Source organism: Microcaecilia unicolor, chromosome 13, assembly GCF_901765095.1.
Source record: "Microcaecilia unicolor chromosome 13, aMicUni1.1, whole genome shotgun sequence".
Lineage (NCBI taxonomy): Eukaryota > Metazoa > Chordata > Amphibia > Gymnophiona > Siphonopidae > Microcaecilia > Microcaecilia unicolor.
In genome coordinates, this window is record NC_044043.1 from 9,669,306 (window position 1) to 9,684,301 (window position 14,996).

Below are 14,996 nucleotides of genomic sequence, written 5' to 3' on the forward strand. Positions count from 1 at the left end.
AGTCGAGGTCCTTGTGAAAAAAATTTGTATTGACCTGCAGCTTTAAATTGGGGCTATATCTTATTTCTTGCATGGAAAGCCTTAGCTCTCAGCCCTGGTTTTCAGGCTATTCATAATGATTGTGTATGACATATATTTGCATAGATAAGCCTAGTATACAAATATACCTTGTAGATATTGGGCCTAATATTTAAAAATCAGTTGTAGCTCAAGGCAAGTTACATTCAGGCATGCCGTCTGGGATGGGGCTTTAAGAAGGGGAAAACATAACAGCCAGAGATGTTACTAGGGATTCAGTGTTATCATCTAAAGCAGGGGTTCTCAGTCCAGTCCTTGGGACACACCAAGCCAGTCTCATTTTCAAGATACAATTTTATCTCATCCATATTCAATGTGGGTTTCCTGAAAACCTGACTGGCTCAGTATGTCCAGAGGACTTCGAGAACCTCTGGTCTAAAGCTTGCCTGCATAAAACCAGATGGGCACTTAAAAAAAAAATTTAAAGGGGCATGTTTGGGACTTTCCAGGGGTGGTGCACACTATAGGGCATGTTTGGGACTTTCCAGGGGTGGTGCACACTATACATATAAATGCGTGGGATAAACATAAAGGAATCCTGTTCAGAAGGAATGGATCCTCAGAAGCTTAACCGAGATTGGGTGGCCGAGCCGGTGGTGGGAGGCGGGGATAGTGCTGGGTAGACTTATAAGGTCTATGCCAGAGCTGGTGGTGGGAGGCGGGGCTGGTGGTTGGGAGGTGGGGCTAGTGCTGGGTAGACTTATAAGGTCTATGCCAGAGCTGGTGGTGGGAGGCGGGGCTGGTGGTTGGGAGGTGGGGCTAGTGCTGGGTAGACTTATAAGGTCTATGCCAGAGCCGGTGGTGGGAGGCGGAGCTAGTGCTGGGTAGACTTATAAGGTCTATACCAGAGCTGGTGGTGGGAGGCGGGGCTGGTGGTTGGGAGGCGGGGATAGTGCTGGGCAGACTTCTACGATCTGTGCCCTGAAAATGTCAGATACAAATCAAGGTAAGGTATACACAAAAAGTAGCACATATGAGTTTATCTTGTTGGGCAGACTGGATGGACCGTGCGGGTCTTTTTCTGCCGTCATCTACTATGCTACTATATAAGCTCTAAAAGTCAGCCACTATACATATAGGGGTAAATTCTATAAAGGGCCAGGAGCTCAGACTACTTTTAAGCACGACCATTTACACCAGTTGAATCATGGTGTGAATCCCTGAGTCTCTTTATTCTATAATGCGCATAAATTTTAGGAATGCCCCCGCTCTGCCCCTGACCCTCCTGTGGTTGTCCTAAGAAACAAGATGGCAAGCGATCCGCAAAATCCAACGTGGAGACAAACAAAGCAGATCAGTGATATGGTTCAAAACTTTATTTTCAGAGATTCGCCCGACACAGACTGTGTTTCGCCCACAAGGTCTGCGTCAGCAGCTGAGAGATGCGACCAGACTTACCCTGTGTATTGAGCTGACGTCCTCACCTTGATTGAGGAAAGCACCCTGCTGGTTTTTTACGTTTCAATTTCATGTCCTGCTTGGACTATTAGCCCCTGATGCAGCCCTTGTGGGCGAAACACAGTCTGTGTCGGGCGAATCTCTGACAATAAAGTTTTGAACCATATCACTGATTGATCTGCTTTGTTTGTCTCCTCCTGTGGTTGTGCCCCCTTTTTGGAAGGGCAGGTAAATTTTAATTGGTGCCAATTAGCACTGATTGAGGCCAAATTATCAGCACTAATTGGCTTGTTAATTAAATTTCACACAATTTGTAGTGACTTCTATAGAATTCAGGGATGCAGAAAAGGCAGGTAGAACAGGGTGACTGGGCAAAAATGTAAGCTACACATTAACACATATCTGTAGAATAATTGGCACTTACTTTACAAACAATTTGGCAGTCTGCTGAGACTTTACTTCATTCATGATGGAAAAGCCTGATGACCAGGTTGAAATCCATTGCACTAATGTCATCAAGTTCAATAATTCCTTGTTCCCTTTAGATTTTTCAATGACATTTAGGAGTGCAGTTACTAACCTGAGCTACATGTTAGTTTACTGTTAACCCAGTTTTAGGTCTTATTGCCTAAAACAGGACTTTTGCTAAAATAACACATTAACAGTAGCACATTACTAACTACACCCCTTAGCTTCATTTTTGCTGGTGCACAGTAGAGATGTTGCAGCAGGGAGAGAGGGAGCAAGAAGGGGCAGACTTAATCTCAACACTTATAGTAAGATTAGCTCTGTGGCAGCAGGAGGTAACGTTCAGTTTAATATGTCTGCAAAAATAAAGTTTCTTAGTCTACTTATACCTAGCACTGGCTTTGAAGCCAAAGTCAGTCCTCCATTCCATCAACAACAGTTAACACTGCCAGTTGTAGTAATGTTAACATGTATTCACTAGGAACATGCCCGAGACCATTGACTCATTTTACAAGGGGCAATGTGTGTGCCATACATACACAATATTAGTAATGTTTGCTAACTATAGCCGTCAAAAGGTCTAGAAATGTTATATTTTTTTCCTCTGTTTCCAAGGCATTTCTAATGTTTACCTGTTTCTGTTACAGCCAAGGATCCATCTCATCTTGACACTTTCCCTGGAAGACGTAGTGGTGGAATGATTGTCATTACCAGCATCCTCTCTGTTCTCCTTGCTATCTTGCTGTTGTGCTTTATTGCGGCACTGATCTATGGATGGTAAGTCGCACATCTTCAGTTCCCACAAATGTAAGAGTAATCTGTCTCTCACAGCAAGGTATCACTCAGCTTTTTAGCAGTTATAAATGACACAGGGAACTCACCTTGAAAGCCTAGTTACCACATTGCTTGACCAGGTGAAGATAGTGGCCCAGTTGGACCACACATTTAAGAGCCAGGTGAGTCATGAGGCAGGTTTCCTTGATGATGGTTGCTCTTAGTGGAGTGGAGGAGCAGCCTAGTGGTTAGTGCAGGGGACTTGGATCCTGGGGAACGGGGTTCGATTCCCACTGCAGCTCCTTGTGACTGTGGACAAGTCACTTAACCCTCCATTGCCCCAGGTACAAAATAAGTACCTGTATACAGTGGTGGAAATAAGTATTTGATCCCTTGCTGATTTTGTAAGTTTGCCCACTGACAAAGACATGAGCAGCCCATAATTGAAGGGTAGGTTATTGGTAACAGTGAGAGATAGCACATCACAAATTAAATCCGGAAAATCACATTGTGGAAAGTATATGAATTTATTTGCATTCTGCAGAGGGAAATAAGTATTTAATCCCTCTGGCAAACAAGACCTAATACTTGGTGGCAAAACCCTTGTTGGCAAGCACAGCGGTCAGACGTCTTCTGATGAGGTTTGCACACATGTCAGGAGGAATTTTGGTCCACTCCTCTTTGCAGATCATCTCTAAATCATTAAGAGTTCTGGGCTGTCGCTTGGCAACTCGCAGCTTCAGCTCCCTCCATAAGTTTTCAATGGGATTAAGGTCTGGTGACTGGCTAGGCCACTCCATGACCCTAATGTGCTTCTTCCTGAGCCACTCCTTTGTTGCCTTGGCTGTATGTTTTGGGTCATTGTCGTGCTGGAAGACCCAGCCACGACCCATTTTTAAGGCCCTGGCGGAGGGAAGGAGGTTGTCACTCAGAATTGTACGGTACATGGCCCCATCCATTCTCCCATTGATGCGGTGAAGTAGTCCTGTGCCCTTAGCAGAGAAACACCCCCAAAACATAACATTTCCACCTCCATGCTTGACAGTGGGGACGGTGTTCTTTGGGTCATAGGCAGCATTTCTCTTCCTCCAAACACGGCGAGTTGAGTTCATGCCAAAGAGCTCAATTTTTGTCTCATCTGACCACAGCACCTTCTCCCAATCACTCTCGGCATCATCCAGGTGTTCACTGGCAAACTTCAGACGGGCCGTCACATGTGCCTTCCGGAGCAGGGGGACCTTGCGGGCACTGCAGGATTGCAATCCGTTATGTCGTAATGTGTTACCAATGGTTTTCGTGGTGACAGTGGTCCCAGCTGCCTTGAGATCATTGACAAGTTCCCCCCTTGTAGTTGTAGGCTGATTTCTAACCTTCCTCATGATCAAGGATACCCCACGAGGTGAGATTTTGCGTGGAGCCCCAGATCTTTGTCGATTGACAGTCATTTTGTACTTCTTCCATTTTCTTACTATGGCACCAACAGTTGTCTCCTTCTCGCCCAGCGTCTTACTGATGGTTTTGTAGCCCATTCCAGCCTTGTGCAGGTGTATGATCTTGTCCCTGACATCCTTAGACAGCTCCTTGCTCTTGGCCATTTTGTAGAGGTTAGAGTCTGACTGATTCACTGAGTCTGTGGACAGGTGTCTTTCATACAGGTGACCATTGCCGACAGCTGTCTGTCATGCAGGTAACGAGTTGATTTGGAGCATCTACCTGGTCTGTAGGGGCCAGATCTCTTACTGGTTGGTGGGGGATCAAATACTTATTTCCCTCTGCAGAATGCAAATAAATTCATATACTTTCCACAATGTGATTTTCCGGATTTAATTTGTGATGTGCTATCTCTCACTGTTACCAATAACCTACCCTTCAATTATGGGCTGCTCATGTCTTTGTCAGTGGGCAAACTTACAAAATCAGCAAGGGATCAAATACTTATTTCCACCACTGTATATGTAAACCATTTTGAATGTAGTTGCAAAATACCACAGAAAGGCAGTATATCAAGTCCCATTTCCCTTACTGAGAACTACCTGGACCTCATTTAGCCCAAGGCACAGCACATTCAATTACATGGCCCCAAGCTTGTGTAACTCCCTTCCTTTGTTGGTTTAAATAGAACATTCCCTAAAGTGCTCAGGAGTGGCCTAGTGGTTAGGGTGGTGGACTTTGGTCCTGAGGAACTGAGTTCAATTCCCACTTCAGGCACAGGCAGCTCCTTGTGACTCTGGGCAAGTCACTTAACCCTCCATTGCCCCATGTAAGCCACATTGAGCCTGCCATGAGTGGGAAAGCGTGGGGTACAAATGTAACAATCTTATCTCAAAGTCAAAACAGCCTTATAAATGTGGCTCTTTCAACAGACATATGGCATCTGATTTTGCCTGGACTAGGCGGATCTGAGTATGCTTCTCAGTTGTTTGTCTACATTTGGTTGGCATGAATGGTTTTTATTTTTTTCCCCCACATTTCCTGTTTGATGTTTTTAGTCTGTAAACGATTTTGCTCTGCCTATAGTAAAGCAATATAGTAAGTCTGAAAGCTTGAAAGTAATTTGAGCTTTGCTTTGATTTCATCTTTCTCTATATAGGGATCAGTTCTCAGAACACACCTGGCCAGTCGGGTTTTCAGGATACCCACAATGAAGATAGATCTGCATACAATAGAGGAAGTGCATGCAAATTTATCTCATGCATATTAATTGTGGATATCCTGAAAACCTGACTGGATCAAGAACCCTGCTCTAGGTTATACATATTTAATTCTTCTAGTCTCTTCTCATATGATTTGTAGTCTAAATCCCATACCATTTTTTTTGCCTTCCTCTGCACTGCTTCAGTTCTTTTGTGTCCGTAGCAAGATACAGCCTCGAAAACTGAACACAATATTCCAAGTGGGTCCTCAACAATGACTTGCACAAGGGTATTAACACCTTTTTATGCAGCCTAGAATTCTCCTTGCTTTGACCCCAACCTTGTTTCGCCACCTCGAGATCCTCAGACACTATGACCCCAAGGTCCCTTTCTTCAGCTCCTTTGGATACTTTGAACCCCTCTGTTCAGTAAGTGTGCAGCAGCGGCTACGAAAGCAAATACAATGTTAGGAATTATTAGGAAAGGAATGTAGAACAAAACTGAGATTGTAATGCCTTTGTATCACTCCATAGTGTGACTGCACCTTGAATGTTATGTGCAATTCAGGTCACATCTTGAAAAGATGTAGCGGAATTAGAAAAGGTACAGAGAAGGGTGAGAAAAATGACTTCCCTATGAGAAAAGGCTAAAGCGGCTAGGGCTGTTCAGCTTGGAAAAGAGACTGCTGAGAGGAGATATGATTGAGATCTAAAAAATATTGAGGGGATAGACATGCATTGCTTGTTTAATCTTTCAAAAAATTCAAGGACTAGGGGACACCCAATGAAGTTACTATGTAGTAAATTTAAAACAAATTAGAGAAAATATTACTTACTCATCGTGTAATTCAGAGCTATTTAAACGTCCGGTTGTCTCCGTTGAATATTAGTGCTTAGCAACTAGTCACTAACCAGCTACGTTGTGCAATTCAGCCGGCTAAGTGCAAATATTCAGCGCTAAACTGGATATGGAGTGGAGGAGTGGTCTAGTGGTTAGGGTGGTGGACTTTGGTCCTGGGGAACTGAGTTCAATTCCCACTTCAGGCACAGGCAGCGCCTTGTGACTCTGGGCAAGTCACTTAACCCTCCATTGCCCCAGGTACAAATAAGTACCTGTAGCCGCATTGAGCCTGCCATGAGTGGGAAAGCACAGGGTACAAATGTAACAAAAATAAAATAGATACTATTGGAGATTCTACATGGAATGTTGCTACTATTGGAGATTCTACATGGAATGTTGCTATTCCACTAGCAACATTCCATGTAGAAGGCTGCGCAGGCTTCTGTTTCTGTGAGTCTGACGTCCTGCACGTACGTGCAGGACGTCAGACTCACAGAAGCAGAAGCCTGCGCGGCCACATTGGTGATCTGCAAGGGCCGACTTCTACATGGAATGTTGCTAGTGGAATAGCAACATTCCATGTAGAATCTCAAATAGTAGCAACAGTGGAGGAGTGGCCTAGTGGTTAGGGTGGTGGACTTTGGTCCTGAGGAACTGAGTTGGATTCCCACTTCAGGCACAGGCAGCTCCTTGTGACTCTGGGCAAGTCACTTAACCCTCCATTGCCCCATGTAAGCCGCATTGAGCCTGCCATGAGTGGGAAAGCGCGGGGTACAAATGTAACAAAAATAAAATATGTTGAGCTGTTAAGATAAGCCACTTAAATAGCAGGCCTATCTTTAACACTATTAACCAGCTAGCGCTGAATATTTAGCTGGTTAAGTTGCCTTGGCCAAAACTGAAACAGAGTATCCAATACTGGTCGCTGGATATGGCCCAGCATTGAATATCCGGGGTCAGTGCCAGCAGCATCAGCTAAGCACACTGCCTGCCACCAGGAGATTAAATTCTGGAGATAGTTGCCAGAGAATATGGTAAAAGTAGTTAGCTTAGCAAGATTTAAAAAAAACAACATTATTAAGGTGGACCTGGGAAACATCCACTACTTATTTATAGGATAAGTAGCATAAAATCTGTTTTCTTCTTTGGGGATTTTGCCAGGCACTTGTGACCTGGCTTGATGGACTTTTGGTCTGTCCCAGTGTGGTAGTGCTTATGTACTTACATTCTTGATAATTCAAATATAATTCCACTGGAGCATCTCAGAGTTCTGGTTCCCTTTATGAACTACCTAACAATAGAAAATTCTGTGGTGTGCCACCAACTTAAGCAGTCACCCTACACCCCAGCCTTGAGGACTCATGGAACCTCAGAAGAGTACCTCTCTCACATCTTCCCATCCAGGAAGAGTGCTTCTTTCCAAAATGCCAACATGGGGTTCTTGGCATTTGAAGTAATGCCACAAATACAGATTCCCTAGCTTGAAGTCTCAATTCAGATGCTGCTGCTGTGGCATTCAGATTCAAAGCTATCCTAACCTTATGGGCATAGACGGTCGGTAGCCCAACTGTTTGGGGAGGCTAAAGGGGGCGGAGCTTACCTCATACGCTCCGTGGCAGCGACGTCAATGAAGAAAAAGACTACAGGCTCGCCGCCAGCTTCTCCCTTCTCTCTGCACACGGTGTCCCGTGATGCATTTCCTGTTTCCGCGAGAGCATAGAGAAGGGAGAAGCTGGCGGCGAGCCTGTAGTCTTTTTCTTCATTGACGTCGCTGCCACGGAAATAAAAGATAAAAATGCGCGGGGCGGGAGGGTGGGCTCCACAACAAGCGGAAGTCGACGATTCGGCTGGGGAGGCTTAGCCTCCCCAAGCCTCTTATACGGGGCGCCTATGCTTATGGGCTGAGCATTGAACCCACATAATGTATCTCAAGCCACCCATCAGCTCCATAGTTTTGGGTGAAGAGGCACAACACAGAAAGACAGCAAATAACAGCAGATAAAGACCTGCACAGTCCATCCAGTCTGTCCAATAAGGCAGCTAACCTCATATCCATCACTTTGTGTAGGTAATAGTCATTCATGTTTTAAGCACTGGTTGGTAATTTGCCATCATATCAACCATATACAGGCAGTTAAATATAATGCAGTCTTGGGACAATATGAGGCATATTTTCAAAGCACTTAGATTTACAAAGTTGCATAGAGGGGCATTTTTGATATGACGTCCAAGTTGGACTTTGGACATTTTGCGCTACACGTCCCAAATCCGAATAGGAAATATGGCCATTTTTGAAACAGCAAAACATTTTTTTTTTTAATAGCCACATACAGGCTGTTTTCGTGCTGTGTGTATTTATCTTTTTGGGCCATTAAAAAAAAAAACACATTCACTTCAAAAACGTAGAAAATCAAGCCAATGGGATGTAGGAGGAGCCACCATTCTTAGTTGCTGACTGACCAAACAGACATCCCAGGAGAGCAATGGGGTACCCTAGGGGGCACTGCAGTGAACGTCATATAAAAGCTCCCATGTACACATATCACTGTTACCCCCTTATACTGTATGCTGAGCCCTCTAAAACCCAGCAAAAATCTACTGTACCCAACTGTACAACACTACAATAGTGTTTATGGGTGAGAGGGTCACCTATATGTGGGTACAGTAGGTTTGGGGGGGGGGGGAGTGTGGGAGGGCTGACACTTTCCACCACAAGTGTAACAGGTTGGGTGGAATATGGGCCTATGTCCTCCTCGCTATAGTGGACTTTACCGACCACTGCATTACTCCAGGGACCTGCTTGCTGCTCTGATAGACCTGGCTATAACAGCTGAAGCTAGTAATATTTTTACTCTCATCTTTGGGGGTTAGTGACCACAGGGAGAGTAAGGGGGAGGAGGTCATCACAAATTCCCTCCAGTGGTCAACAGGTCATTTAGGGCACCTTTTTATGCCTTATTTGGTCTAAAAACAAGTCTAGACCAAAATGTTAAAACTCACCTCTTCAATGCTGCCTTCGGCGCCTAACCGCTCGAGATATATAGAATGCCCCAATCTATCCACCCTATCAGATTAACTGTTCACTCGTCCTCTAGATTGTTCACTTGTCTCTAGATTGTTCTCTTATCTTTTAGATTGTAAGCTCTTTGAGCAGGGACTGTCCTTCTATGTTTAAATTGTACAGCGCTGCGTAACCCTAGTAGCGCTTTAGAAATGCTAGTTAGTAGTAGTAGTAGACCAAAATGTTGCATTTTCAACCATAGACGTTTTCATTTTGTTTCATTATGGCTGTAACATGTCCAAGTGTTAGGAAAGCCCTAAGCCCACCTCCAACCCCCCCCCCCCCCTTGTGATTTTGATGCACTGCGGATAAATTGCATAGATAAATGTCTGCAAAATAGGTTTTGAAAATTCTAATTTGGATATTTTGAGAAGAAATTCATCCAAATATTGTTGTATGACACTTTTTGGACATTTTTCTCTCTCAAAAATGAGCCCCATAGTACTGTGTAAGTCTAAGTGCTTTGAAAATGAACATCTATATATTATAACCAAAAGTATTGCTAACATTGTTGAACTTGCTAATTTCAACATTAAGATGTCTTCCCTGCCCCTTTGATATGAACATAAGAGTAGCCATACTGGGTCAGACCAATGGTCCATCTAGCCCAGTATCCTGTTTTCCAAACAGTGACCAAGCCAGGTCACCAAATCGTGGCAACACTCTATACTACAAATCCCAGGGCAAGCAGTTGCTTCCCATGTCTGTCTCAATAGCAGACTATGGACTTTTCCTCCAGGACTTTGTCCAAACCTTTTTAAAGCCCAGATACACTAACTGCTGCTGTTATCTGCCTCTGGTGACCACTACCACTTCTCCTGCGCTTACTGGGTATTGCTACAGCTCCCAATTGTGGATCGCCTTGCCGTGAACTGTTCGAACCACTCTGGGCCATCTCCGCATCTGGATTTCCACCGTCCATCTTAGGCTCTCTTCCCTTTCCCCGATCCAGTGTAATTGTAATTGATTAATCTGTACATTGTAAGCCACTTTGAGTCTGCTTCATGTAGAAAAAAGCGGGGTATAAAATAAATCTTTATCAATAAATAAACTGCTGTTACCACCTCCTCTGGCAGAGTTCCAGAGCATAACAATTTGTTGAGTGAAAAAATATTTCCTCCTATTTGTTTTAAAAGTATTTCCATGTAACTTCGAGTGGCCCCTACTCTTTGTACTTTTGGAACAAGTAAAAAATTGATTTACTTCTTCTACTCGTTCTACACCACTCAGGATTTTGTAGACCTCAATCATATCTCCCCTTATCGGTCTCTTTTCCAAGCTGAAGAGCCCTAACCTCTTTAGCCTTTCCTCATATGAAAGGAGTTCCATCCCTTTTATCATTTTAGTCACTCTTCCTTGAACCTTTTCTAATTCTGCTATATCTTTTTTGAGATACGGCAACCAGAACTGAACACAATACTCAAGGTGCGGACACACCATGGAGTGATACAAAGGCATTATAGTATTTTCGGTCTTATTCACCATTCTGTTCCTAATAATTCCTAGTATCCTGTTTGTTTTTTTGGCCACTGCTGCACACTGAGCAGAAGATTTCAGCGTATTATCTGCACCACCACCCAGACCTTTCTCTTGAGCGCTGACCCCCAAGGTGGACCCTAGCATCAGGTAACTGTGATTCGGATATGCACAGCACCCTCACTCATAGTAATTGACATTTATATCCCACACTTATCCTGAAGAGTTCTGTGCAGTATACAAACAAGGATCTAGGCATACCTAGGAAGATACATCATCAAACACAGTACTATTTTATCTACTAATACTAACAAACTTTGGAAAAAAAGATAAGTTTTCAGCATTTTTCTAGATTGTTTGTAATTAGATGCTGGCAAAGAGGTCCACCAAACTGTAGATTGATATGAAAACTTAAAGTAACTTTCTTTGAATGCAGATAATGTAAAAATCAAATAGGATCTACGGGAAGCATCACATTTCCTAAATAGTAAATCAATAAGGTTACATATGTAGATTGGAGAGTCGAAGAAGAATAAAGAATCGAGTAAGTTAAAGAACACATTTTAATACAACTTCATGCCTTAACTGGAAGCCAATGAAGAAGACCTGTAAATCATACATGCTGCTATATTGGAGCATCTGAAGTGTTTACCCCATGCATTTTTGAATTTCTTCACCTTTTTTGACTCTACCACCACTCCTGAAAGGGCATTCCAGGCATCTAGTACCCCCTCTGTGAAAAAGTGTTTCCTGACATTACTCCTAAGTCTATATAACAAAAGAGAGGGAACGAAGTACAAACTAAAGTCCAAACAAAAAAAACACAGCACCACGGGCCTTTAAAAATGGAACACAGTTCTTTAATGAATGAGCCTTGACAAAATACCCGACACGGGCCGTGTTTCGGTGACTAGCACCTGCGTCAGGGGTCACAGTGATGACGTGGAAAACTTGGGGAATAACTCAAATATATTCCTCTACAATATTCCTTACCCCACGTCTCATGTAGTAAAAGCTACAAAGCACCAAGGCACTTTCACTTTCTGTATCCATTTGGTGCTAGTCACCGAAACACGGCCCGTGTCGGGTCTTTTTGTCAAGGCTCATTCATTAAAGAACTGTGTTCCATTTTTAAAGGCCCGTGGTGCTTTTTATTACTCCTAAGTCTACCATCCTGCAACCTTAATTCATGTCTGTATATCTCCTCATAAGTACATAAGTAGTGCCATACTGGGAAAGACCAAAGGTCCATCTAGCCCAGCATCCTGTCACCGACAGTGGCCAATCCAGGTCAAGGGCACCTGGCACGCTCCCCAAACGTAAAAACATTCCAGACAAGTTATACCTAAAAATGCGGAATTTTTCCAAGTCCATTTAATAGCGGTCTATGGACTTGTCCTTTAGGAATCTATCTAACCCCTTTTTAAACTCCGTCAAGCTAACCGCCCGTACCACGTTCTCCGGCAACGAATTCCAGAGTCTAATTACACGTTGGGTGAAGAAAAATTTTCTCCGATTCGTTTTAAATTTACCACACTGTAGCTTCAACTCATGCCCTCTAGTCCTAGTATTTTGGATAGCGTGAACAGTCGCTTCACATCCACCCGATCCATTCCACTCATTATTTTATACACTTCTATCATATCTCCCCTCAGCCGTCTCTTCTCCAAGCTGAAAAGCCCTAGCCTTCTCAGCCTCTCTTCGTAGGAAAGTCGTCCCATCCCCACTATCATTTTCGTCGCCCTTCGCTGTACCTTTTCTAATTTTACTATATCTTTTTTGAGATACGGAGACCAGTACTGAAACAGTATTTCGCCTTTCCTCTAGCGTATATATATTTAGGTCTTCCAGTCTCTCCGCATATGTCGTACTATTTTTGTCACCTTCCACTAAACTGCCTCATCTTTTTATGTCCTTGGAGAGAGATAACCTCCAAAACTGAACGCAATACTCCAAAAGTGGGGCCTCACCAATGACTTGTATAGGGGCATTAACACCTCCTTTCTTCTGCTATGTCTTTCTCTAGACAGCCCAGCATTCTATTGGCTACAGCCACTACCTTGTCACATTCCTTGCTCCTTTGAGATCCTCAGATACTAATCACCCCACGGTCCCTCTCGTGATCTGTGCACATCAGTCTCTCGCCCACTTGCAAATATAGCTTTTTTGGGTTTCTACACCCCATGCGCATCACCAACACTTCTTTGCATTACATTTTTAATTGCCTAACATTAGACCATTCTTCTAATCTTTATAGACCACTTCTCAGTCTTGTCCATTCCCGCCGGGGTATCCACTCTGTTGCAAATCTTCGTGTCATTTGCAATAAGGCAAATTTCTAACCCGTCAGCAACATCATGCACAACTATAATGAATAGAACTGGCCCCAGTACCGATCCCTGAGACACCCCACTACTTACCTTTCTAACCTGTGAGTAAATTCCATTTACCACCTCCCTCTGCTGTGAGTCAAACAGTTTCCAATCCAATTCACCACTTTGGGTCCTAGCATTAGCCCGATGCAGTTATTCATGAGACGCCTATGAGGAACCATCTAGTCTAGCGGTTTTCAACCCAGTACTCGGGGAGCACCTGGCCAGCTGAGTATTCAGGATATCCACAATGAATATGTATGAGAGAGATTTGCTTACCGAGGGGCAGTGCATGCAAACCTCTCTCATACATAGTCATCATGGTTATCCTGAAAACCTGACTGACAGGTGGCCCCTAGAGACTGTGTTAAAAACCACTGATCTACTGCACGTCTATTATCCAATCACCCAGGCAGAGAAATCAAATTTGTTTGGCACAATTTTCCTATGGTAAACAATGTTGCCTTGGATCTTGTAACACACTGGATTCCAGGAAATTCACTGTCCTTTCCTTGAGCAGTGCCTCCTTTACCTTTTCAACAACAGAAATAAAGCTTATTGACCTGTAGTTTCCCGCATCCACTCTTTTTCAGTCCCAAAAACCTCTCTCATCTCCAGTGATTTGTTAAACATTACATTTAAATCCCACACACACCTGCTAAGTTCAGTGTGGCTCACAATTCAAGTAAACTGGGCATTCCCAGGAATATTGTACAAAAAATACATGTAAAATCAGTTAAAAAAAAAAAGAAATAAAATTATTACAATTACTCAGCCAAATATTTCCTGAATTCAATCATTTTTGACATTTACTATAATTTTCATGGTCTCTAAGAGGACCTACCCGAATCTCTCTTGAGCTCCCTCAAGATTCTGGAATGGATCCTATTCAGCCCAATGGATTTGTCCACTTTCAGTTTTTCCACACACATTTACACACCCCATTATATGCATGGATTTGCAGTTTTACTTTCCTATTTATTTTTCTCTTTCTATAAATAATTGAATTCATTTTTTATTTCAGCTCAAGAATTTATTGTTTTGTGAGAGTGTTCCTAATGTAATTCTTTATTTTACAGTCGCAGATTTTGCTGGCGCAAGGAGATGGTAAACAAAGACCAGCTGGCCTCTGAACCCTACAGGATAAAGAACTACAATACTCACCACATGCAGGTTCCAATGTAGGCCTGAGCATCCCAGCAACACAGAAGTATGCAGCTACCTTCTCACAGTCTCTTCCCCAGACCAGGAAGAATCCTAACATTCCCAGCTTCTCAATTTGTAATACTGTAATTGTTTCAGCCTGCTAAAATTTATATTATGATTCAAGTAGAAAGTGCTGTCCTGGAGAGGAAGTCTTTAAAGGACTGCACACTGGGAACAACTAAATGGTCTAATCCCCTCTCCCCTTTATCTTAATCAGGGCAGTAAGAGTATAGGTAGCAGGGAAATAAAACTGGAATATGTACATCAAACAACAGATAACAGCTGAGGAAAAGGGAGAAAGGGCATTGTGCTTGGATGTTCTCTAAGCCTATGGTCAAATGAGTACCAAGAACTGCTGCTAGAAGGAACAGTGACCCCTGCAGGCATATGAAGGAGTTACAGGGTTCAAGATGACCACCTTGACTGTCATTCAAGGATAAAGTAATACCTGGTTGGAGGAGTAGCCTAGTGGTTAGTGCAGTGGACTTTGATCCTGGGGAACTGAGTTCAATTCCCATTGCAGCTCCTTGTGACTCTGGGGATGTCACTTAACCCTCCATTGCCCCTGGTACAAAATAAGTACCTGAATATATGTAAACTGCTTTGAACGTAGTTGCAAAAACCTCAGAAAGGCAGTATATCAAGTCCCATTTCCCTTTCCTTCAAAAACCTTAGAAGGAGAAGGCATGT

The 14,996-nt window shown here is 43.3% G+C and overlaps 1 protein-coding gene across 2 annotated transcripts in view; it reads left to right on the forward strand.

Moving 5' to 3' along the window:
- UPK3B (uroplakin 3B) overlaps positions 1-14,829 on the forward strand; it is a 32,892-nt gene extending 18,063 nt beyond the window's left edge. For both annotated transcript variants that reach the window (XM_030185634.1, XM_030185635.1), the window contains 2 exons: positions 2,592-2,721; positions 14,180-14,829. In XM_030185634.1, the coding sequence (XP_030041494.1) occupies positions 2,592-2,721; positions 14,180-14,285 (236 nt within the window). In that variant the 3' untranslated portion in view covers positions 14,286-14,829. The remainder of the gene's footprint in view (positions 1-2,591; positions 2,722-14,179) is intronic.
- Positions 14,830-14,996: the final 167 nt, after the last annotated feature.